General features: G+C 39.1%; 1 protein-coding gene across 15 annotated transcripts in view; it reads left to right on the plus strand.

Moving 5' to 3' along the window:
- Positions 1 to 23,673, plus strand: part of SLC12A4 (solute carrier family 12 member 4) — a 50,848-nt gene that overhangs the window by 1,842 nt on the left and 25,333 nt on the right. For 4 of the 15 annotated variants that reach the window (XM_054201264.1, XM_054201265.1, XM_054201266.1 and 1 more), the window contains 3 exons: positions 14,964 to 15,241; positions 18,722 to 18,816; positions 20,834 to 20,965. In XM_054201264.1, the coding sequence (XP_054057239.1) occupies positions 15,070 to 15,241; positions 18,722 to 18,816; positions 20,834 to 20,965 (399 nt within the window). In that variant the 5' untranslated portion in view covers positions 14,964 to 15,069. Of the gene's footprint in view, positions 1 to 8,668; positions 8,739 to 8,783; positions 10,136 to 14,945; positions 15,242 to 18,721; positions 18,817 to 20,833; positions 20,966 to 23,673 lie in introns of those variants that run through there. The other 11 variants (XM_054201273.1, XM_054201272.1, XM_054201271.1 and 8 more) reach the window with 6 other exon arrangements.

Here is a 23,673-nt window from a genome sequence, read left to right on the forward strand (position 1 = left end):
TGTTATCACAGACAATTTGAGGCTCTAGTCCTAAAGGTTGAACAGGGCCTTGACTTCATTTTGTAAAATGTCTGCTTAACTCTCGGTTTACTAAACATGTAGTTCATATGTATGAAAGTAACAGGTGCTTTTCACCCATCTCAGCAGATTGAGACCTTGAGTACTTTTTCCACTAGCTAGCTTTGGCCATGGCTTGGTAAGTGTTAATTTCTGGAAGTTACTGCCGTGGTGAATAAAGGAAGGTCAGCTCAAACTGCGTGTCATTTGGATGCAAGACTGCCTGTAGGATGTGTGCAAACAACATTCAGCTCCCCGTCGCAGTCTATCAGTAGCTGGCAAGCTGTGATCTCTTAAGTACTGCTGTTCCGACTGCAGCATAGAACCGTGCTGCTGGAAGTTAGCTGAGTCTCTATTTTAAAACTGATAAATATCTAGTAGCATCTCTATTAATATATGGTAGTTAGTTCTGCTTCTGTTTGAACTATAACTGCCTTCTATTTTTTAATTTACTTTCACAGTAATTAAGCGTTGTTTCATATCCTCAGGGTGTAGGTATAAAGATATGCTGTCTTGTCTACCTGTACTGACAAGCATGCTCTTCCCCACTAGCTTTTTCTGTCTCTTCCTAGGTTTCCTGGGCTTATGGCTCTATAGAGGGGAATCTGAATTCCCTTGTGTTATTCCTTTGGTTCTTGGTGCTTCTTTCTACATCCTGTGCAGAGTTAGCGTAGCCTCTCATACTGGGGGAGCGTTGATAATACGATGTGGTGGAGATGGGAAGCTCCTGTTGAAGACAGAGTATCTCACAGCTGTTTAGCGCTGGCTGGAGCCTGCAGAGCGAAGGGAAGAGAGTGACCCTCCGGAGCCTCCTGTGGCAACTGATTAAAGGGCTTGTGGAAGTATTTGTTGGTTTTGGTGATGCCCCTGATTCCAAACGAGGTAAACTTTGTTTGACTTGCATGCAGAGTTTCAGAGTTTTAGACTGTGGCCCTATCAAAGTGCATATGATTCATATTGGCACTGCATGAATGCACACAGAGCTACCTGAGCAATGCCAGTTATCCAGTCTTTCTATGCGATCAAGTAGCACCACCATAGTCAGTAGGAGGAATTGGTTACAGTTGTTCTGGTGAATCTTCTCTAGGGAAGATTGTATTTTATCAGCTTGCTATTCAGAACCTTATTCAAAGACTTCTTTGGGTTGCTCAGTTTGATCGGAGATGAGTTAAAGTGACTCAGTAACGATACGGCCCTTCAAGCCTGTGGTCCGTCACAGTAATGTAACTGTTTATAGCTGGTCTGTAACAGTGTGCAGTTGTGCAATCTCTTAGGCTGTTGCTTATGATTCTGACAGATTCTTATTTCACTGTGACCTTTTCATTGCAACGTTTATTTGTCATAGCCTTGTTTTTGAATCTTTTTTCTGAATTTTGCTTTATTTGGGACATCAAGTGATACAGTGTCATGTGAACGCTACAGACATGAAGCCATTCTGCAATAGAATTTCTTGTCAGTCATTTCCCTAAGAAGACATTAGTGAGTGTGCAATAATTTAGCCTTCCCAGATAGTTCCAGAGCTTGCTTGTGAATAAAATCAGCTTTTTTTTTTTTTCTAAGCAGGTTCCATTGACTGCCACTGCTTGTAATAGATTTTGACGTCTTCCATTTAGAAAAAGAAGTACAAAGAATTTTCCTGTGATCCTATGATAAACATGTGAGCCTTGCTTTATGGATCGGCAGGGATGAGAAATGTGAATTTGGCATCTTTTCAGTCTTTGAAATAATGCCAGCATGTTAGGTTGGGTACACAGGGTACGAAGAAGGAGAGTGCGTTATGAATAGTGTTTAAAAAAACCAAATAAGCTTTGCTTTAATAGGAATCTCAGCTCCACAGTGATTGTGCACCCTGTTAACCAAAGTGCGGCACTGTCATGTGTCCTGTGGGAAGTTATTTATCTTGCTGTGACTTTTGTTTGTGGAAATGAGACACTAATCAGCTTGGTGTCACTAACCAGCTTTGGTCAGCTGCCACCCTTGGTTTTTGCCAATGAATTGCTCTGCTTATGTTCCAATTATCACATGTCTTGCTTTCAGCCCAGAGTTTTCTAACTAGACTTGAGACCTTTTCCTCATGCTTACAGTCTGCATCAGTATGTGTGGTGCCCTTGTGCAGCAACAGATTATGCTGGTCATTTGCAATAAGCTAGTTTCGAGAAGATGGATAAAGAAAGTCCTGGTGTGATAGCATTGCGTTTTTACTTTAAGCTTCTTCCTGGTTCACTGCTTTTTAATATGTGGTAACTTACTAGTAAGTTTTAAGTTTTTTCCAGGTTTTAAGTCTTTTACGAGACTTGAAATAAAGTTCATGTAAAATATGACTAAAGATACTTTCAGTGGGGATACATAAATCATTCAAAAATTCCTTTCCAAAGCACTTAATTCTTAATGTATGTGTTTTGGCAAAGTCCAGAGATAAGATAAAATTAGTCATATAATGAATTAGATACAACAGCTAAACAGGAGTGATAGAAACATGCGTCCAAATATATTTTTAAGTTGTCTTAAATTCAAGAACTTCTGCTAGCAGCAATGTGGGTAAATGGCGCTGTTACAGTAGTTATAGTAGGGTATTTTTGCATAACCTCTGTAGCACGTGCATCTTCACATTTTTCATGTTGCCTCAAAACTGCAGCAAGAAGTCATGGAGGAGGGAGCCTGGGGAAGAGTTGAGGCAGCAGCTCTGAATTGTTTGGGAGGAAAGTAACCTGAGAAGAGAAATACACTGATGTCAGTGAACTGTCTCTTCTGGTGATTTGTGAACAGTATGGAGACTGCACCTTCTTCAATTTAGTTGCATTTTGATGAGGGAGGGTTTTTTCTGTTCTGCTAAGTTTAGCAACTGTTTTCCCTCACTGGAAAGTTTAATGTGTAAATTTGGAGATGTTAAAGGTGTTCTGTCAGCACTAAATATGTCAATATTTGTTCCTGTTCCATAAAGCATACTTGTGAGCTCTTGTAGGATACACAGCAATAGTTATAACTTGAAATGCAGATCCTGAAAGGGGTCTTAGCAGCAGGGTCATCCTCCTGAAGTCCGGTATTTTTTTTTTTTCTGTTTGTGTAATGGGCAATGAGCACAGCACTGATAGCAGTGCCAAACTCCAGAATACTTTTTTCAACAATACAGGTGCATAAATAAGTGGACTCTTGCTTCAGATAAGGAAAGATAAGAGTGCAATAAGTGAAAAATGAGAGTGGAGAAGTGCTCTGGGACACGTTTAGCTGTTTATAACACTTGGGTAAATGAAGGAGATGGTGTATACTTTCTTTGTAGCCTGTAAGCAAAAGAATTTCTCTGAGAAGCTCATTTTAGTGGAGCCCATGGTGGATACCTCAAGTTTCTTTTAGCAGCATACAGTTTTGTAAGGTTTAGTTCATCTATAAAAATGCTTGTCTAGGAAAAGCAAAAAGCTCATTTTACTGCATAAACTGTTACTTTTGCTAAGCATGTCTCTCGTACCTCTTGGGTGATTAAGACAGAGCTGGAGAGGCTGCAGCTGTCTGGTACCAAGGGGATATCTGTGCCAACTGCTGGCGCCCAGGAGACTTAGCTAAATATAGAAAAACATGGGCCTTTTTGTGGGTTCTCTGGTATTTCAGTTATTTGGAAAAGCTCTGGGAAGTATCTCTGTGATATGTCTAAGTGATTTGAAAGCAACTCCGGTAATGTGTCTGTATGTTGCAAAAAACTCATAGACGATAAAAAGCCAAATAACCCTCCACTAGTCTTTTGTAGCTGTTGATTTTTTGTGTTTTAGAGAACACCTGTATTAGAAAGCTAAGCAATTGCACACAAAAATACATGGTGTTTCCATTTAATTCTATCTGCAAACGCTTGCTCCTTTTGACTTCCTAAGTGCCCATTTCAAACTTGAGTTGAGAATAATTTGGGGAATTTTTTTACGTACTGAAGCTACATAATTTTATTGAATCTCTGCACTTTTCTAAAGAAATTCAAATGAATTTGGGGGCTTCTTATATTGTGTTTGTAGTACGTATCTCTCTTGTATAAAATTGATCTGTGTGTGTTTTATTCAATTTCCCCTTGCGAATTTCTTTGGTGTTTCCCTTCTGTAAAGAAAATACTGACATTTCCTTTCTTTTCCCCACTGCAGCAAAATTAAGGAATACATTTTTGCATGCTTTTCAATGTAAAGTTTAAGTTTGGCTTTTGCTCTAAAGTTCTGTGTGGAATGGAGATTAAGGTACTTTGCAGCCTCATTGACTGGGAAATGTAGCCAAACACAATAAATGCAGTTGGCTGAAGTTAAAGAACAAAAACAACCTTGGGGAAGATCAAACTAAGTGATCACCGCTTACTTTTTAAGTGCATGTAACAGAATGGGGGACACCCAGTGCCACCAGGAGAGAAAAGCTACATTTGGTGAGCTTCCCCTTCCAAGACCAATTGAAGATTTACACCTTTTCTTGACTATGATGTAACAAATAATTTAGTGTGCAGACTGATTTATATTACAGAAAAATTGCTACTATCACCAATACGTGGGAGCAAGATTTATTTGATCAAAGCGTTTGTGTCTTCAACGTGTTGGTTCGAGGTTTTTCTTTAAATACTTTGAGCTGTAACCTGAACGACGGAGAAAAAAATGCACCACTTTAAGACATGGTTTAAAGCCTATTGGAATTATGTTTTAGGAACATTTCCACTGTCTTCAGTAACCTTTGAATTGGAAATTTTGAATCTCTCAATTGTACTAAGCTTTGTTCTCACAGATAAGAAAGATTCAGTATTTTTTTGTTGTTTGATTCAGTAAAATCTCTTTCTTAATTATTAGTTTTCAATAGGCATCTGTTTAAATGATGCCAAGCGATCCCTTAGCAATGAGTAGTACTGTTCTTGTTCTGAGCTGTAGTAGTAGTACTGTTCTTGTACTGAGCTGCTTCAGATGATTTATTTCAGTATACTTGGATTTTTTCATGCATGGAGAACTGTGCATCGTTCACAGTGGCTGCTGTAGTGAATGCTAACCAAACAATACCTTCTTTTTAAGCGAGCAAAATAATGAAATACCATACACAAAAAAAATTAGTCTTTTAGCAAAATCAAATACTTGGCATACATTTAATATGTTCTGTCTTTAAATATAAAAAGTTTACGTGACCGGGAAAAACACAGCTCTTATAATGCATGTAGGGTAAACTTCTCTGGATTTTGGATATGGTACCATTTTGTATACTGTTATGTGGTACAGGTCCCCTTTCTTCTGAAGTCCTCTGAATACCTATCCGGGGGTTATTTTGTAGGCTGTCCACTGCCTATTTGTCCTGAGTTACTCTTATTCTTGAATCTCAAACTGTCATTTCTGAACCATAAAAAGAAGTTACTGGAGTTACAGGAGTAGCGTTTTTTCCTAATAGGTCATGTAATAGGGCTTTAGATTTTGTGGTAGGTATTAGGTTTCGCATGGAAAAAGATAACCGCTTACTTTCCAGCGGTCTTAATTCATGTTTGAGCAGCAGATGTATAAGTTAGACCAGTTCTGGCAATACATTTTTTTCAAAATTTTTGTTGCTATTGCAAATACTTGGTGGAATTTTTTGTTAAGCATCTTTTGGTCTTCATTCTGCTCTGTAGGACAGAGAGGTGGAGTTCGATGTGCAGAATAAAGAGCTAATTGCCCAAAAGGAGTTTTGACTCAATTAACTTATGGATGAATGGGGACGGTTGATAACTTGGCAGTCCTGCCAAGTTAGCTATGCTTTGCTGACTGGAGGCAGCCTAAGACTTGTTGGAAATGTAAATGAAATGGCATTTTGCTGAGCTGAAGATGAGAGGCCAGTGCCAGGCTGGGCTGGACAGCTGGGGAAAGGGGTGAGGGAGGAAGTTGCTGGTACTGGTGAGGGGACGGTCATCATCCCACCTTTGTATTGGTGGTCATTGTGCTCTGACGGGATACTGGGAAGCTCATTTGCTTAGGGCATGGCTTAGCAGCATTTCCAAAGCTATCCAGATTCCGGGTTTGCCTAATGTTCCCTGGAAGTTTGTCGCACAGGTCCATCCCCTTGAATCGAGAATGCTTAATTTGCCACTTTCTCCACGCTCCACCCAAGTGACCTGCATTGTCCCGAAAGTCCAGCTCTTTCATTGATTGACACGTGGTCTATAATATAATTAGTATGCAATCCATTGATTACTTTGAAAATTGGAATCAAAGCTGTAAGCTGATGTTGGAAGCTGGCTTGCAGGGAACAGTAGCAGAGGTTGTATAACAAGATCCTGGGAGAGGAGAGATGACGCAGAGCTCTGTGTTTAGGGCAGAGGCAGCCTGTACTATGTATAGGTTCAAACTAATTATGCCAGAACAAAACTGTATGTGAGGTTTTTTTCTACAGTCTAATTGCCAACCTTCATTTTTCATCTCCTACCAGTAGCCAGCTATTTCTTGTGTTTATCTGAGGGATTTAGAACATCATTCAATCATTACAGATACCTCCTTATTGTGAAGGAGGTTAGACCATCCAGGCTTCAAACTTTTGCCTTTCGCTTCCGTGTCAAAGGGAAAAAAAGGATTTTTATGGTATGCCATTAGAAACTGCCCATTTGCTGAGTTAGGGTAACTCCTAAGGAGGGCCAGCTTGCTGAGACTTGCTCTTGCATACTTTAAATTGCTGATTGCTGCAGTAAAACACAATTTTTATGCCTTGGAGTGTAATTATTTTTCATAAAATTATCTATGGCAATGCTACTTTGTGTTATGACCTTGTCTGTGCTTGCAAGCTGAGCAGCTCCAAGCTTAGTTATTATGTGCAAAGTCCACCTCTGTATTTCCATGTAGGAGGTCAGATCTGAGTCAGGACTTGGAGCAATTCAAGATGACGATGTAGCTGCTGCTGTCTCTGGAGGATAGCACATTGCTGTTTCTCCTCTGCCTTCTACCTCTGCGTTAGGAGCTTTGCCTTTCTCATCCACTTCTAAATGATGTAACTGACATCAATTTTACTACTACTTGCTATAGCATATATTTGTATCCAGAGTTGATGTAAAAGGCAAAGGTAGAGGTTCTTTAATAGTCTTACAGGTCTGATTTCAGAAACTACTGACTGCTCCCAAATATTTTCAGCTTTCTTCTGCTAAGGTTTTCACTGTCCAGTCTGTGACTTTACAATATGAAGTGTTCAGCAGCAATACGACTGAGCCGTCTCCCCCTAACAGGATCCCTTCTTTTCCCTTGATTCAAATTTGTGTTCTGCGCCCTGTACTGGGACGTGATCTCCAGGGCACAGCTGTTTCTAGAGCATCACATGCCAACCCTTGCCAACCTTATCCAAATTCAGTTCTTGCATGGTTATAACTTGTATCTTGGCTACTTTGCCTAAGCAGACACAAACTGTTCACTTTAGATGTGCCTGCATGTTCCAGAGAATGGGGTGGCAATGTCCGGGATTAATTTCAGGGATACTGCAGCCAAACATGAAGGGAGGTATAGTTTAGCTATGTTTGGTAAATCCCAATACTATGTAACCAGATAGCGGGATGATTATCTGCCTTGTGTTAAGATGTCTTTTAGTGTACGGGCAGGGAGCATTAAAGTTGTAACTCAAGGCAACGCACAGAGAATAATTGAATTGCAATATTTTGCCTTTGCACTTTTAAGACACTGTATTCTGGACTCTGTGGTAGAAGCGTACCTTTAGTGGGAGTAAGCTCACCATTATACGTCCCTGAGTTTCTTCTGACTTAGATTCTGTTGCGTGTGCTTGATTTAGTTCCTGACTGGTGAAGCAGAAGACAAGTGGTCTAATGTTGCCCATTGCTCCTCAAAGAGTTTCTGTAAGCTCATGTGCTGTACTCATTTTGTTCTGCTGCTATGGCAAACTCATGAACTTTTTGTAAAATGATGCTAAAAGCCCCTGTGACGTCTTCAGATACCTGACTCTGTCTTGGTCTGTGCTGTGTGTTGCACAGTGTGAAATATTTTGTGCTGTTTTGGAAGACCTGTGAGCTCTTTATAAATGTGTTTGAATATGTGTGTTGTGCAAGTACTGCTGTGGACTGTTGCTTATCGTGTGCAATGTCAGAGTGCTCTCCACCCTCTGAAATATTCAGTGGGATGGAGTGACTTCCTTTGCTAGGAGAAGTCTCATGCTGACTTGTACTTTCTTTAAGTATCATGACCAGAGTTACAGTGAGTTTTGGCTGTTTGTAGCACTTCGCACTGAAAGGTCAGCTCTTCATCCTTGGAGCGTATAAAAGCTTAGCTCTTTTTTTTCCTCTCTCTTTTCTTTTATTTTCTTTTTTTTCTTAGTTAAAAAAAATAATCTCTCACACACTTTGTTTTCACATGGAACAAGGTACTTCTCAAATGTAAGAAAAATCTGGTATTCAGCACTTTCTATATGAGTTAACTGAAAACTTAATAAAACATTCAGGGCTTCACAATAAGCTGTAGCTGAGTAGAGATGTCTTTCTACTTTCTTCCAGGAATGGATTGTAGATGTCTGTTAATATACATTGTATATAATGCATAGAATGTACATGCAATTAATTTGCAAAGCAATTAAACCTCCTTCTTCTGTTAGTTTCTGTATGTCTGGAGATACTTAGCGCTCTGGCTTATTTCTCCTGTATTTCCATTGTTTCCTGCAGGAAGTTTTTTGAGCTGGTGGTAATACTGACTTAATGGTCACCGCTGCCGTCTGCTTGTTCTCACTCCATGGTTTGTGCCTGTACAATTGTTTTTTGGCACATGTTGAACTGGAGAAGGGAGCAGATGTGTCTGAAATTGTGGTGTGTGTTGTGGGGCTATTTTTTTTTTTTTGAGTTTAGGTTTTTTGCTGTTGATTTCTCATCTTACTACTGCACAGCCATGGTCAGCTGAACAGGTATAGAGCTGAAAACAATTTTCTGTATCTGGGAGAGAGAGAGGTAAATGGAGTATTGCATGGAAGCTGCATCCTGGTCTCGTAGATGTATGTTGCTGTCTTTCGGAGAAAGTGAGAACATTTTACAGCAAGGTTAGAGGCTTTTCCTGAGGCAGTGAAAATGCTAGAACGCTTCTCCCTGGGATTTGATAAAGGGTGTGCTACATCTGAGGTGCCTTTGCGCATGTGAAGGGACAGAGTTTCTGGGAGGATAGTCGTGAGAAATGATTTGGAGTTGTTCCACATGAAAGAACCTCTGAAGTGGATTACAGTGAAGTACAAAGGTTGTTTTCATAGTGTTTTTTTCAGCTGGCAATGACAAATTATATTATGAAGGCTCCTAAGTGATGTGAATTCCTAAATCCGATTTTTCAAAAGTGACTTGGCATCTTTAATTACATAGGCATTCTTGGTGATTGCACCTACGGTATAACGTAGATAAGTCTCAGTGTGGTGTGTGCTGGTATCCAGAGGACCTCCTTATGAATGAGCAGGATGGAGTGAGTTCTGGTAATTATGAACTGCTTAGAATCATTAAGTTAGTATTTACTTATGTATCTTACATAAACCTCCACTTCATCATGCTGGTGCTTTCTTTTTTTGTGATCTTGCATATGATTCATCCATTAATGGGTAATCATATTAAAAAGTATTGAAGATGGAAAGAAATACATCACTCTCTTCACTTGAAAGCTAAAATGCCTGGAGGGCTAACGTCACAGAGCTATACTTTTGTGCCATTAGCAGGTTTAAAACGCTGTCTGAGTACACACTCAGCAAGCAGCACTTCTGTGGCACACACTTTTCTGAGTAAGTGTGCAAACAGCTGGCAACGTCCCTCTTAAATGTGGCTGAGTTTGGATTTCATAAATAGCATTTTCAGTAAGATCTTGACACTTGTATATTTTCTCAGTGTTGAAAGGGTTATAATACCAGGATTATATTGGTGTCGGTTTAGCTTTCTGTAAGAAACCTGTTTGCTTCCTGAAAGAGATCAATCCCATTCAGCATTGCAGCCAGCAGTCAGCTTGTCAGAGGAGGTGGAAAAAAGTTCTTTTGGGAATACGATATTATTGAACTTGTGCAATCCTCAGGACTTCACAGAGAAGGCATTTACTAAAGCATGTACTAAGAGCAGAAAGAAGAATGGTAAATCAAATTACTGAAAATGGCAAAGAGCTGTTGCTAAAGGGTAAGTACTTCATGGTGATATTAATACCTACAAAGGATTATAGTGTTCTGAAACTATCAGTGGATCTTACCTGAAGAATAAAATCATTGCGCATTTTGAAACACAGGATTATTAAATTGGTAAATCCGTTGAGTTGTGTAGTATCAGTCAGCTTGATTGGTAAAGCTGTTCTCTAGTTTTGCAAAGTACGGTAGAAGTCTGATAGTAACTTCACACGTGTTTATCTAGGGATAAATCAGAGATCTGTGTTTAGTTGTACACTTAGGCTGTACCAGGGTACGAATTAACTGTTGCATAGGTTGTTGTCTGGGAAAGCTTTGGCTGTTCTTTCGTGCAGAACACAAACAAAGGCAGTCTTTAGAACTGTTTCAGGGGAACTAATATATTACCAACAATACAGCTTTCTAATTTACTTTCTGATAGAACTGTGCTTTGTTTGTATCGCTTTTGTAGAGACCAAAGCCATTGCTGATTATAAATGTGTACATGGTATCTGCAGTGCAGTATGTAAATGAATTTTAAGAAGCACACCTTTACTTGTTGGGTAAAATTCAGTAAACTCAAAACTTTAATGACGGTGTCAATTTAACAGTGAAGTAAATAATGTATGTGTCTTAAAGTGGTGCATGAACATGTTATATTCTTAAAATGCCCATGAGTGTCAATAGTTTGGCCCTAAGCTGTGGTTTCTGATGGAAGTGTGTGTCTGGGTCTGGCATGTGAGAGTTCAGTGTCATCAGTGTAACTGATAGTTTGAGCCTGTGTGTAAAGTACAGAGGATCTCTTTGCTGCCTAAAAGCTACCCGGGTAAAGATCTGTCCTTTCATTCTGCTGTTCTTGCGTCTTGTACAGCCTTATTGTTGCATGAGTTGTTATCTAGTGCACCTTTGGCCTTTATTTTCATAAAATACTGGGTCAGCCTGGAATATACAGCTTGTGCTTTCTGCCACTGTCAGTGAAAAAGACCTAGTAGCCCAAGGTCTTAAATGAACTGGCATTAACGGATTTCAGTTAGTTATTTCGTTACCAATGCCTAGTTTGTACGGTGAATGAGTTTTATCTAACCAGATGCAATGCTCTTTATTTCCAGTTTCTACTATTTCTGATATAAATACAATACTCCTAATAAAAAAAAAAAAAAACAACACCTAACACACACACACCCCCAACCCCTAGAACTTAGTAAAGTTTTCAAAATATTTTGAGAAGTGTTTGTTTTCTGAGCTTGGAATGTCACTATTAGTCTTTTGTTACTGTAAACTAATAAAATTCTCATTCTCAGTTTTGAAAAACTTGAAAGTTAAAAAATCATGACTTTCTGTTTTTGCTTTGGATAATGTTGACTACTTTGTAGCTAAAGAGAAAATAAGTATTCCTTATCAGGTTTGTGATGTCAGCTGCCTGTTCTGCTGCCACGAATGAGTTTGTAATCAGAATTTTCATTTTAGAAATGCTTCGTGTTTCTTGCTAGCTGTGTGTTGCTGATGGAAAACCAAACATTTCTAATAGGCGGTCTTTTTTTCAATTATTATTCTTTTTAAATAAGAGCTCTGCTTTGGACTGTTACTGATGTTGGCTTAGGATTTTTGGTAAGCAGTTGAAAGTGGATTTTTTAAGAACAGAAGCAATATCTGATTTCCGTTTATGAAATTTATAAATAATAATGTGTGCAAAAATACAATTGTAAATGGAATAATTTGTTATAGTCTCCTGAATGAACCAAGAAAGAGATTTCATAACAGTTCTGAGAGTGAACGGTTTTGTTTAGCCCAGCCACATGTGAGGAACCATATAAATAAAGCATATAAGCAGCTTTAGAATGTATTTGAAATCAGATTGTCATCTACATGTTTCTTAGGTTATCTTCTTAATATGACAGTCTCTTGATATACTTCAACAATACTCTTGAACACTTTGTTGCTGAAATGTGTAGATAGCGGGGTTCTTGAACTACTAGCAAAGGTCAAGGAACTTGTTTAGGGCTTTCTGTTCTTCAGCAATACTGAGTTCTGCAAAACTTTACTGCCGGTGGGCGATGAGAATAATGTCTGAACGTAGCACAATCTTTTGCAGGGAACCAAGTTTTATCTCGCAATACAGATGTTTGGGAAAGTAGTATCATTGTTAACATCTGGAAAGTGCTTTCTCCAGAACTGTGTTAAAACAGTTTCTTTTGTAGAAATAAACAAAACAAAACACCGAAGCATATTAAAAATGGACAGCTTTTTATATTAAAACTTCATCCTTAAGGCTGTGAACAAATGTCTTCAAAAGCAATGTTGTGACTAAGGGAAGAACTGTTCTACCTGAAAATAATTTCTGTTTGCTGTAATCCCCTTGTAAATTTTTTTCCTGTAGAATAGCTATATTTGGTGTATTCATGTGAGAACAGTGAGCATAGCAAACCTATTTTGGTTTTGTGGTCAAAAAACCAAACTGAATTCTTGCCTACTTACCGGTTGTGTAGAAATTTGAGAACATCTTGACACGTGAAAATCTGGAAAAGCATAAATAAACTGGAATAGAACTAACCTGCTTTCCAAAGTGGGATAAGTTTTGCATACCTTAAACCTTCTATAAATTAGGTTTTTATTTAAGTCAGGCTCTCTTTAGAGGTAATTTGCAGCATGCCAAGATGCGTGTGCAGGAGAGGCGCTCCAGGGATGGGCTAATTGACCCGTCTCTTTCTGACTAAAAAGCGAGCCTAGGTGATGAGTTGAATATAACTGCCTGCTGTTTAGGTAGATTGGTTTAACAGTGGTTAAAGGAATCCCATACCAACTGCTTGGGTAACAACTCTGATTTCTATTCTTAGATTCCAGTGTTCTCTGTAGATGGAATATTAAAAATATAAATGATTTATTTATTTTTTAAATTAACAAAAAGATCTAAGATTAAATAATATTTTCTGTGTGTGAAAATGGCTCAGTTTTGTCCCTAGCTATCACAGGCTTCATGGCCAGTGATGCAAAATACCATCTGAATGACAGAAAAAAATGGTGTTAGCTGCTATACAGTTTATTTCATGACAATTTTTTTTCACTGTGGTGTACACAAAGGAGCCTGTACATGCACAGTACAATTTCAAGTTACGTATTAGCTCTTATGATGCTCCAGAAATTAAATTACATTGAGAGGAGGAGTGTTGAGCTTTACTTTGAGCTGGTTTTCTAGTAAATATCTGCTGTTTATCAGTTATAAAAAGGTAAATAAACCAATGGGTTTCTTCCTTTGTCGAGCCTAGCATTTCAGTTCGAACTCTGATTTGTACTCTGATTCAAGCTAACATTCTTTGAAGAAATTTAGCCCCTCAGTTAAGATTTAGCTCTTGATATTTCAGGCAGGGAGGATTGTGGCAACCCTGCATGCCATTTTCACAGGACGTAGCCGTATCCGGAGCTTTGCTCAGCATCCCTGCACAGTGGAGCATGTCCCGGAGTCTGTGGCTGTCTCTGGGAGCGGAGGTGTGATGGGAACATGGTCATTTAATTAGCTCAGATGTGTGCCTGTAAAAGCAAAATGGCATAAGTTTGTCATCAATGTACAGCCCCCTTTGTAATCATGTTTGTTTGTTTTTAATGTTTTAAGCCTTACTTGCAGTTTAATTAGCATTACTGTATTTTCATTGCTGCTGTTATCTGTGCTAGACTGAAGCCAGTCAGACTATGTCCATCTGTGCCTTCAGCATGCCGTAACTTGTCAGGTAGATAGAGCCTCCGTGAGAGCTAGGTGTGTGTCTCCCTGGGTTAGTCATGTCCAAATGCAAAGATCTGAAGTGGTTTAAGATGTACTAATTTTCCACTTATTTAACTGAACATGATGAAGTAGGGGAGTGGTAGTTTTCTTTATGGGAATTCAGAAACTGACAAAAGAGAAGAATAAAACCTCGACAGGTCGAGTCATGCAGCTGCTTCTGCCACCTTCTCGCAGGGATGATTATTCTTTTAATACTCTGTCTGAGTAGACTTTATACTGTGAAGCTTCTTGGTCTTTCTTTATGATAGTCTCACTGTGCCTAATTGTTCAGCTTTCATTTATCCTTACTAATCGGTCTTTCTTATAGTTACTTTCATATATGTGTTTCATCTGTAGTTCTCTCTAAATTCTGTTTTTCCTCCAGTTACTAAAGAAAACACATTGGCTTGCACAGAAGTCTTGCACTCGGCATGCTTGAGCAGTGAAACTGTGTCTTTCTGGCCTAATCCCCTTCCAAAAGGAAAGCAGAACACTGTCATCTGTGTTCTTAATCTTTTTTTTTTAAAACTAAAGACAACACAAGCCTTTTGGAGAAGGACAAAATAAAACCAGTTAGTAAACTATCTGGTATGGTTTTGACACAATGTTTTTTTTCTTGGCAATGAGATGAAAGTTAGGGAAAAGTTTGGACAGCCATTTATTGCTTTTATTCTGTCTCTTGGGATTGTGTGTTTGCATGTATGGGAGTATGCACACTTAGGATTTTTAGGTTTTGTTCCATGGACTGTCTTTGATGTTTTATGGAACTCAGGTGATCTGCGCAATGATTAACCTTGTTCTACAGACCCATGTCCGTACCTGAGTAGGGGAGCTCTAAAAGTTCAGGGAACTATGGTGGAGATGTTTAGATAAACTGTATAACATTAGTGGTGGCTGCAAATAGAATTATTCCGTTTGAAAGAGAACTGGTAGCATTCAGAAATAAAATGCTTTAATTGTCGAAAGATAACAAAGACTGAGAAGCAATGAAACAAGTGAAGAGGATGCATTAACCTGCTTGGAATATAGCTTGCCTGTCTCAAAAATTGAGATTAACTAGGGACTAAGGTAAATAAATTATTCTCTGTTGCAGAGTATTTAGCTCCCTCTTTAAGAAATGTTCCTTGCAAAATGATCTTGCACGATGAAAACTAACACCACATAGGTACTGTCCAAGACCAAAGACTTGATAACTAAGAATGTGGAAAACTGTACGCATGTCACAGGATGGTGCTTGCCCAGGAGACTTCATGCCTCAGAATGTAAACTGTCCTCGTGTGAAGCTGGGGCAAGAATTCCCCGGAGTAGCTTTCCGAGGTCACCTCCGCTCTCTTCCAAAACTGATGGACATAGCAAGCTCTTCCCATGCAAGTAAGTCTCTTTGAAGCTGCTGATATTGCTCATTGGCAGATAGAATATATTAGACAAATTTTTTATTACAGTACGTATTGTATACTGCGCTGCAGTCCATTCTGTTCTGTTTTGTGATTCTTGTTGAGGAAATGGTCATCTGCCATAGGTTTTACTTACGAAATTGCAACTAGAATACGAAAAGAGAGAAAATGAGATGAACACTCTGATGTTGTGATTTAGGACATGTATGAAAAGCAGGGATTGCACCGAACATGCAACTGGTGAAGGTGATTTTTGGCTATGCTTTAGTTAGCTGTATTTCACTTAGCAATAGAGTACTTCTCTGAATCAGCACACATCTCTGGAGCACCCAGTTCTACATACTGGTGAAGTTAAAATAGGATGTCATTGTAAAGAACTTGAGTATAAACTTAGACTCCTTTGCTTCCTGCTGAAAGTGTACAGTGTTTGAGAGGGGGTTTAATGTGGCACTTCACTGGATCAGCAGAATCATGTAGTTTGAAAGTTCACTTTTATTTTTGCATTGTCCTCAGTAATTCATAATCCAAATATGCTTTCAGGATAATGGAGCTTGTGCTGTGAATATGGTAAAAAGCCAGCTGTATTTCTCTATAATATGAACTTTTCCATAGAGAGAAAAATGTGCCCTAGCAATTTCAAAAACAATACTCTATTTCCAGACACTAGTTCTAATGATTTTTCTACTGCAGTTTGCTTTGTTTGGCTTGCTGTGTGCAGGAAGATGTCTAAAGCAAGCACATCAAGGAGTCAAATTCAGAGGGAAAGTCTAATGGGAAGGAATTTGGTGATGCTTGAAAATGCAAACGGACAATGAGAGAGGAGCTGGAAGCTCTTTTTGAGAGCTCCTGAAGAGACCAATTGTGAAAAAATTTACTGGAGATAAAATGAAGATGCATCTAAAAAGTAACGCCAATTAACTTGAAGATTCATCGTAGGTCACTGGTCTTTGTTAGGCTTAGAAAGGTGGTATGAAATTATCTTTCTTAACCAAGGATGGGTTGTACCAATGATGGTAATGAGAGGCTTGGCATTTTGAAAGAGCAAAATACTTGTCATCTTATATAAAAAAATCTGTGACTGAATGAGTTATCAAGTTATTATGAGACTCAAGTATGAGTTATCTTGACAAGTGTGATTCTATGCGTAAAAAGTGTGAGAATTTCTGTAAGTATTGCAAGTAAAGGAACGCCCATTATACTTTTTTGGGACAGTGCTAAGCTGCATGTGTAAGGTAAGGTTCCTGATGGAAGAACAAGGAAAACTAAGGCAGCAAAGAATTGATTTAAAAATCACTGAGTGTTTTAAAAAAAACAAAAAAATCAGTTTGATTTTTTTTCAAACATTCAGTTACCAGTGCTAGTATATAGGAAACAAGAAAAGAAAACAAAGTTACTCATGACCTTATTGTATTTGATCAGTATAATGATGAGAAGATCCTGCACAGACCAAAGTCCTGAAAAATCAAGTAGACAGTATTTCTGTTAGTTGTCGTTATCATTTGCACCTGTGTCCAATTTAGAGTGAAACCTGTATGGCAGATCACTCCATTTCCTCAGCAAAAATCACAAATGTACTTCAACTGCAATAGGGTAGAAGGGGCTGCAGCACAGCTTACAATACATACTGCAACAAAACTGGTCTTGTGCGCTCCTTCCGACAATACAGACATAAGAAATACAGCAAGCAAGTAGTTTTTGCAGATTTTTAGTAACCTTTGCTGAAGTTGATTAACATTTTATTTTGATGCTGTGTTGCTAAGCTTACTGATATTTCTCTAGTTGCGCAAAAAATTCTACAATGTACAACGATGTGAATGTATCTTACGTGTAGGTGGGGTCAGCAAATAAGCTGGGCCCACTTGTGCAAGGCAGCAGCTATTTAACATTTTGGTGTTAGTTGTCAGAGCTGCGAGAAAAGCAATAGGCACATAAACAGAGCAGGCTGCTATCTACAAATATTTTTGGTCAGCTAAGTGTTTGCTTCCAGAAGCTTAACAAGACCTCTGTTGTTTGTAAATATTGTTTTTCCAACAGTTTTGTTCAGAGCACTTACCAGCAAGTTCCAGCAAGTTGTGCCTATTCCATGTGTCCCTTCCCCTCAGTAAGAATAGTACTGAACTTTGTGGTCGTTTCTTCACTTGTAGCAATTACTTTTGTAACAGGGTGGTATATGCTGATCCCTGTGGGGGGGGGAGGAGCCTTCCGTTTGCCTGTTAGGTTCATTTTGTAAGTTGATTCAGATTTCAGAATGCAGAGATGCTTTCACTTCAATTGTATTAAAATAATTTAGTGTAGCCTTATTGAACTGATTACCATAATCATTGAAAATATGCACCAAAAATCCAGCTGTTGAATCTCTTGCTTTTTATGTATTCGGTGTACAGTACTTCTTTAACTTGCAGTATTTTCATTTGAGATAAGAAGTTTTTTTCTTTTGTTTTCAATTTCTTTAGTGGTTACTTTTTTTGTTAATTAAAAAAAAGTATTCCTTGGATTGATCCTTTCTTAAGGAGATACTCTTGGAAATATCTTTAGTTTGTATTGGCTGAAATAGCAGGGAGTAAAGAGTTATAGGGAAAAGAAAGGAATTTTTGTTTGTTAAGCAGAGTGTAATGGGAGCCACAGGTCTGAGAACTTTTGAATACTGGAATCAATTACATCTCTTTTTTTTTTTTTTTTTTTTTTGGCCAGGGCTCATTTTGTACTATAGTGCCCTTACATGTTTGTTAGTTTTTTTAAAAAAAGTCACTACTTGTTACAAAAAGCTCTACTGATCTTCCATGTTATATATTTATTTTTTTAACATTGTTTATTGCAGATGTGAATGCTGTGCTTTTACTGTACCTGATGTTAGGTTTTAACTTAAAAGCATAAGATGTGTCTGAGGAGTGCACAATCTAAATGTCTGAAATACAATAAGGGTAAAGGCATCATGAAGTGAGCACATTTGATGCCTAGGATTAGCGGGCATAGTGAAAAACCAAACAACAACAAAAAAAGGGGGGGCTTTGGTTGATATTTACCTGTCTTGTAATAACAGAATCTAGTCTTTGAATTGTTCAGTCCTACTAAATCTACCTAATCTGTTTGGACATACTGCTCGGAAGTTGCTCTTAGCATTAGTAAGGATTTCTAAGTGCACGAGAACTGTCTTTTCACATGTCACCATTCTATGTAAGAAATAGTTATAAAAAGGAACATTAAAGTAGTGCTGTAGCTGTGACCCTACTTGTACATTTTACTTTGAGGTGACTTTTTGTTCTATTTTCATGAAAATGGAGGAGTAGAAGTAACTCCACTTTGAGTGTAACACCTCTGATACTGATAACGTTGCATAATTTTAGATACTGAAAACAAGCAGATTCAGTTGACTACACAAGTTTATTCCCTATGTTTTTTGTCAAGGTTACAAACTCTTTCTTCTCTTATCAAAACCTGCTGCTTTTTTTCTTTGCAGGTCATGGCAACCATAAAGAAAACAGTCCTTTCCTGAACGCTGCAGAAGCTAGCAAGGGAGGCGATTACTATGACAGAAATCTGGCCTTGTTTGAGGTAATTTCTGTTTTTCATACTTCTAAAGTGATTTGGGGTCTTCCAAGATGGGAGGGATTGAGCACATATTAAGTGGAAGACAAAGCATTGCAAAGGTCCGGGCAGTGGGTCAGCACCTGAATAATTTAAATAGTGAAGCTGGTGTGCTAATCAGTGTGGAAAATGAGCGTGGGCTGTTTACTGTGCTAAGAAGGACAATGTTATTCTCTAGAAGAGCGCCTAAATTCAGGTACTCAGGTTAGCCTGGGTATCCCATGTTACAACTGCACTATATCGGTAATACCGATTTCTGCCCCACATGCTTTTTTGTGGGTGTGCGTCTGTTGTCCGAGGTGCCACTAGGCAGAGGTACCCCGTGTAATGAAAAAGCTCAGGAAATCCACTCGGGACTGTGAGGCAGTATGACTGTTTCCATGTGGAAGTAAGGAGGACCAGACTCTCAAACCAGAGGCCAGCTGGAGCCACACCAAGTCCAGCAGAATCCTTCTCCACATCCTCGCCTCACTGGCACTGCATTAACTGCAAATATAGTGTGCGAAGACAAAGTTTCTAGAAAATGTTTTCAGAAGCTCTGGTGCTGGGGAGTGGTGCAGAGAGTCTTTGTATGGCTCTGCAGCAGCTTTCCAGCTGGGCTTCTGAGTTACAGCTTTAGAGAAATACTGGCAACCTGTACCAAATACTTCCCATTCTGGGAACTTGGTGTGGGGCAGCCTGAGCTGGCTCTACACCCCGCCAGGGTGGTGCCTGCAGAGTTGAGCTGCGTGGCACGGCGCCTGGACAAGTACAACTAACCTGCTGCTAGGTGGGAACTCACTGGAAATGCTACAACTGTATTTGCAGGCAGGGTGCTTGAGCTAAGACTTTGAAGCATGCTCTCAGCTGTGGTGTCGTCTTCCTCCAAGTCATGGTAAATCTGCGATCAGCATAAACTTGCCAATCATGAAGAGTTGGCCAGCTGTGGCATGGCTGCTGCTAGTCACATGCCTGCCTTTTTCATAAGCAGTTAACACAGTAGTACACTAGGGCTGCACGCTCTTTTCTGTACTAAAGAGGAGGAGGAGGAGCAGGTAGCATCCCTAAGGCTATGAACAGGAAGCATGTGTTGCTGCAACCTTTTTCTGGAAGGCATCGTAATCAGGTTTTGGAAGATGTGAACTGCAGATGAGATCAGAGGAAGGAGTAAGAAAAGGGGCTTTTGGGGTCAGTTTCTGCCATCAGGTACAAAGCATGTAATGCTATTGATCCTCACAGAGGCTGTTCATGATGATACATGAATATATGATAGAACTCCAGACAGTGAAATCTTTCTTAATTGTTTTTTATTTCCCATGTAGAAAGTTGTTTCTCTTTACCATGCGTTCTTATTGTGCAGTTAGACATGTAAGACATTTTGAATTCAAAGAGAAAGGGAATGATTTTGTTCATTTTTTTTTTTCTTTTTTCACCTTGAACTTACTTTCAGAAACAGAAGTTGGATGGGATGAATGTAAAGGTGTGAGGCCTCTGTACATGTGGCTTTTGTGATTTTTATCTAGGTCCACATAAATTAGATTAAATATTTTGAAAAATGTGATAAAATTATCAGAGTGCGTGCATACCTACGATGACTATAGAGTTTAATCACTAAATCTCTGAATTATTTGGCAACTTGACCTTTTTAAAAGCATATCTGTTGATACAAGCTGACATTAGAGATAGATGCAAGGTGTACATGTCTGTTTTCTTATAGTCCCAAGGCTCAGACAGCTTCTTTATTACTGTAATTAATGCGTTTCAGCACCTAAGGAGAAGGGTGCAGACCTGTTGGTGTAGCCTTTTCCTGTCAGATTTACCCATCTTTCAGAGAATTAAATCCTCTCATCAGCAGTTCAGGCACAATGAAATATTCTGTCATTTCCTGGATGATTTTCCCGGTGTGTTCCCTGGCAGGCTCAGGCATGCCAAGGAAGGCATGACCCCAGCCACTCTTCATAAATGCTGTGAATTGCAGAAGTTGACTAGTTGTCTTCTTCCACAGGAAGAACTTGATATACGACCAAAAGTGTCATCTCTGCTTGGCAAGTTGGTCAACTACACAAATCTTACTCAAGGTGTTAAGGAACATGAAGAAGCAGAAAATACTGATGGCTCAAAGAAGAAAGTATCAAAAGTAAGTAAAGATTCTCTCCATGGCCAGCTGATGGACGGGATGATTGCCTCTGTGATTTTTTTGGGGAGCTGAACTCCTCTTTGCTTTATCTTAGCCTCTGTCCGGAGCCATGACAGTGTTGCAAAGAAATAACATAGAACTCTATAGGTAATCGGATGTTGCCAAAGAACTGGGGCACTTGTAGTGGTTAAGCACTGTGCACTACGGTGCAATTACATACGCTTGGTATGGATTGAGATAAGGGGGATAGGCTTGTAGTAGTGGATTGAATAAACAACAACAACAACAACAAAAAAACCCCAGCTTTTTCCTAGTGCTCTTTTAGCTGCCCAGCAGTATGTGACACATCTCAAGCCTGGTAGGTATGACACAAGTCTTGCAGGAGCTAACGCCCTTCTAAAGTGGTGGGTGGAGGTCAGATTGGACACCCTGGGGCAGCTCAAGTGTCATTCTGGTGTTAGGCACTTAGGCAACTGAATTCTGCCCCAAAGGATCTGCATTTAGATGGTTAGCCTATTTGGGCTGGCCTTGTAATAAGATGGAAGGTGGGGTTTTATTGTTGGTAGTTAGATTTCTATCAGGAGGGCTATGTTCTATCTGCTCTCAGTGCTCTGGCAGTCAGGGAGGTGTTTCAGTTAGTGCTAAACCCTCAGGTAGTATGTTTGTGTTTTATGGCACTTGCAGGCCTGTCAGTTTGCTTGCAAATTTTGTCAAAAGAAAGTTTTCCAAAAAACTAAGATAGCACTTGAATTCTGCAGATTTTATAGTACTGCCCTGTCGAAGATTGAGCCATTTCAGAAAGAGATGGCAGTTGATAATGTTGCACATTGTTCTCAAAGAGAATGCATGTTACCCCATGCTGAAAGCCGGATTCCAGCTCCTTTGCACTCCAGTTCCTTACTCTGCGCGGTTTTGCACTGGGGTTAACAAAGTTTTTTCAGTCAGCACGAAGCTTAAAATTCAATTTTATCTGAGACCGCATAGACTAAAGTGCTGTAATATTGTGGTTAATATGACATTGTTACAAAGACTGAGTGAAGGTCATCTGGGTGCAGTAACTGCATTCTGCTACTATTAGCTTGCATTGAAAAAGTAATTTAAACACTTTAAGTGTGAATTTCTTTAGTGTGGTACTTGACGTTATACTAATTGCTGAGTCTGTCCAAAGTTTTTACCTTTACGAAATGTCAGCTGCATCTCTGAGCATGCTTTTGGTGGGAATGTCAAGCGTGAGCTGTTATTATAGTGTTATTGCATAATCTAAAATAATTTTCAGCCTCTTCCTATCAAAAGCAGATTGATCGTTACCTGAACAAAGATAGAGTGGAGGCGGGTACAATAGGTACAGTCCTTACTATTTTGAGAAAGTTCTGATCACTTCTGCTGTTTATTTCCTTATTAATTGCCTGACCAGAATAGCAGGGTAAGATGCAGTCTCATCTGAAAGCCAGTCACTCACTTCCCTGTTGGAAGAAGGATTTGGTGATGGGTCTGTAGTGTAAAAAAGGAGCAAATAATAGGAAATTGAGACATTGTTTTAAATCCCTGGTAGAGTATCATGTAAGGTTTGGTGTTAATATTTCTACATCTAGGTATGATTTATGTAAACACTTGTGTATTGTCTAGCTGTTTACTGCCATAAGAAAGGACTGTTTTCCTTGTTAAAGCCATGCTTCTATGGGAAAATAGAGTTTGGGCTTAATACCTGGGTTGTCCTGAATTCTGCTTTCCCATGTCCCAAAAATGTGTGTTTGCAGACTTCTCAGATGTTTTTTTGTAGAGTGGGTTGGGTAATCATTCCAAAAGTGACAATATCATTCTGTGTTAACATCTTAATATTATCTGTGTAAACACTGCAGTTTCCTTAAGTGAATCTTTGCCTAGCGTGCCAGTCTCTGGGATAAATTACATCAGCTGCAATATCATAACTGTGGTTTGAATTTCTTCGCCCTCTCTTGCCTTAAGAAATACGAAATTTTAAACATCTTGTAGAATATAAGAAGGTTGAATAGTAACTTGGCCAATAATTATAACCATTAAAACCAGGAAATTCAAAAGCTGTAACTGTACAATGCTATGGATTGAAGGTATCCAGAAACTGCAAATGGGATTCTTCTACACATTTGTTTTTAATCATCTTTGAAGTATAAATCAATGCACTGCTGTTACCTTATCCTTCCCATTGGAGCATTAGTACAGGAGCAGGAATATCCACCCCAGCATGACAGCAGGGTCTGGTTTTAAGTGCCAGCATTGTTAACTGACTCATTGCTGAATGCTCTATTGGGTATGCTCAGCAAAAACGTACCCAGCCAGTGTGACAAAAGGTGAGCTGCCTGTCCTGATGTGTCACTTACTGGAATTGGCAATTTATAGACAAGAATTGGAGCAAGGAGAGTGAGCACACTCTGGATCTGGTATTCAAAAACTCAATGAACGCAAGCAGTCCTTTCAGTAAGTGAATGTAGAATTCTGTCTGAGCTGGTAAGACAGGTCTCTCCGTGAATACCTTTTTGTGACCTAGCACACCCCTGCCTGCCAAATCATATCCATTCAAATAAAATAAAATCAAATTTAAAAACAAACAACAAAAAAAACCACAGACACAAAAAAACCCCAACAAGGCAGTTCCAAGTTTAAGCTTAAAAGACTAGAGACTGATGTGCTTTAGGTTGTGGAGATCATTGTTGTCAGCACCTGCTTTCTAC

The sequence above is a fragment of the Rissa tridactyla genome, chromosome 4 (genome assembly GCF_028500815.1).
Source record: "Rissa tridactyla isolate bRisTri1 chromosome 4, bRisTri1.patW.cur.20221130, whole genome shotgun sequence".
Taxonomy (NCBI): Eukaryota; Metazoa; Chordata; class Aves; order Charadriiformes; family Laridae; genus Rissa; species Rissa tridactyla.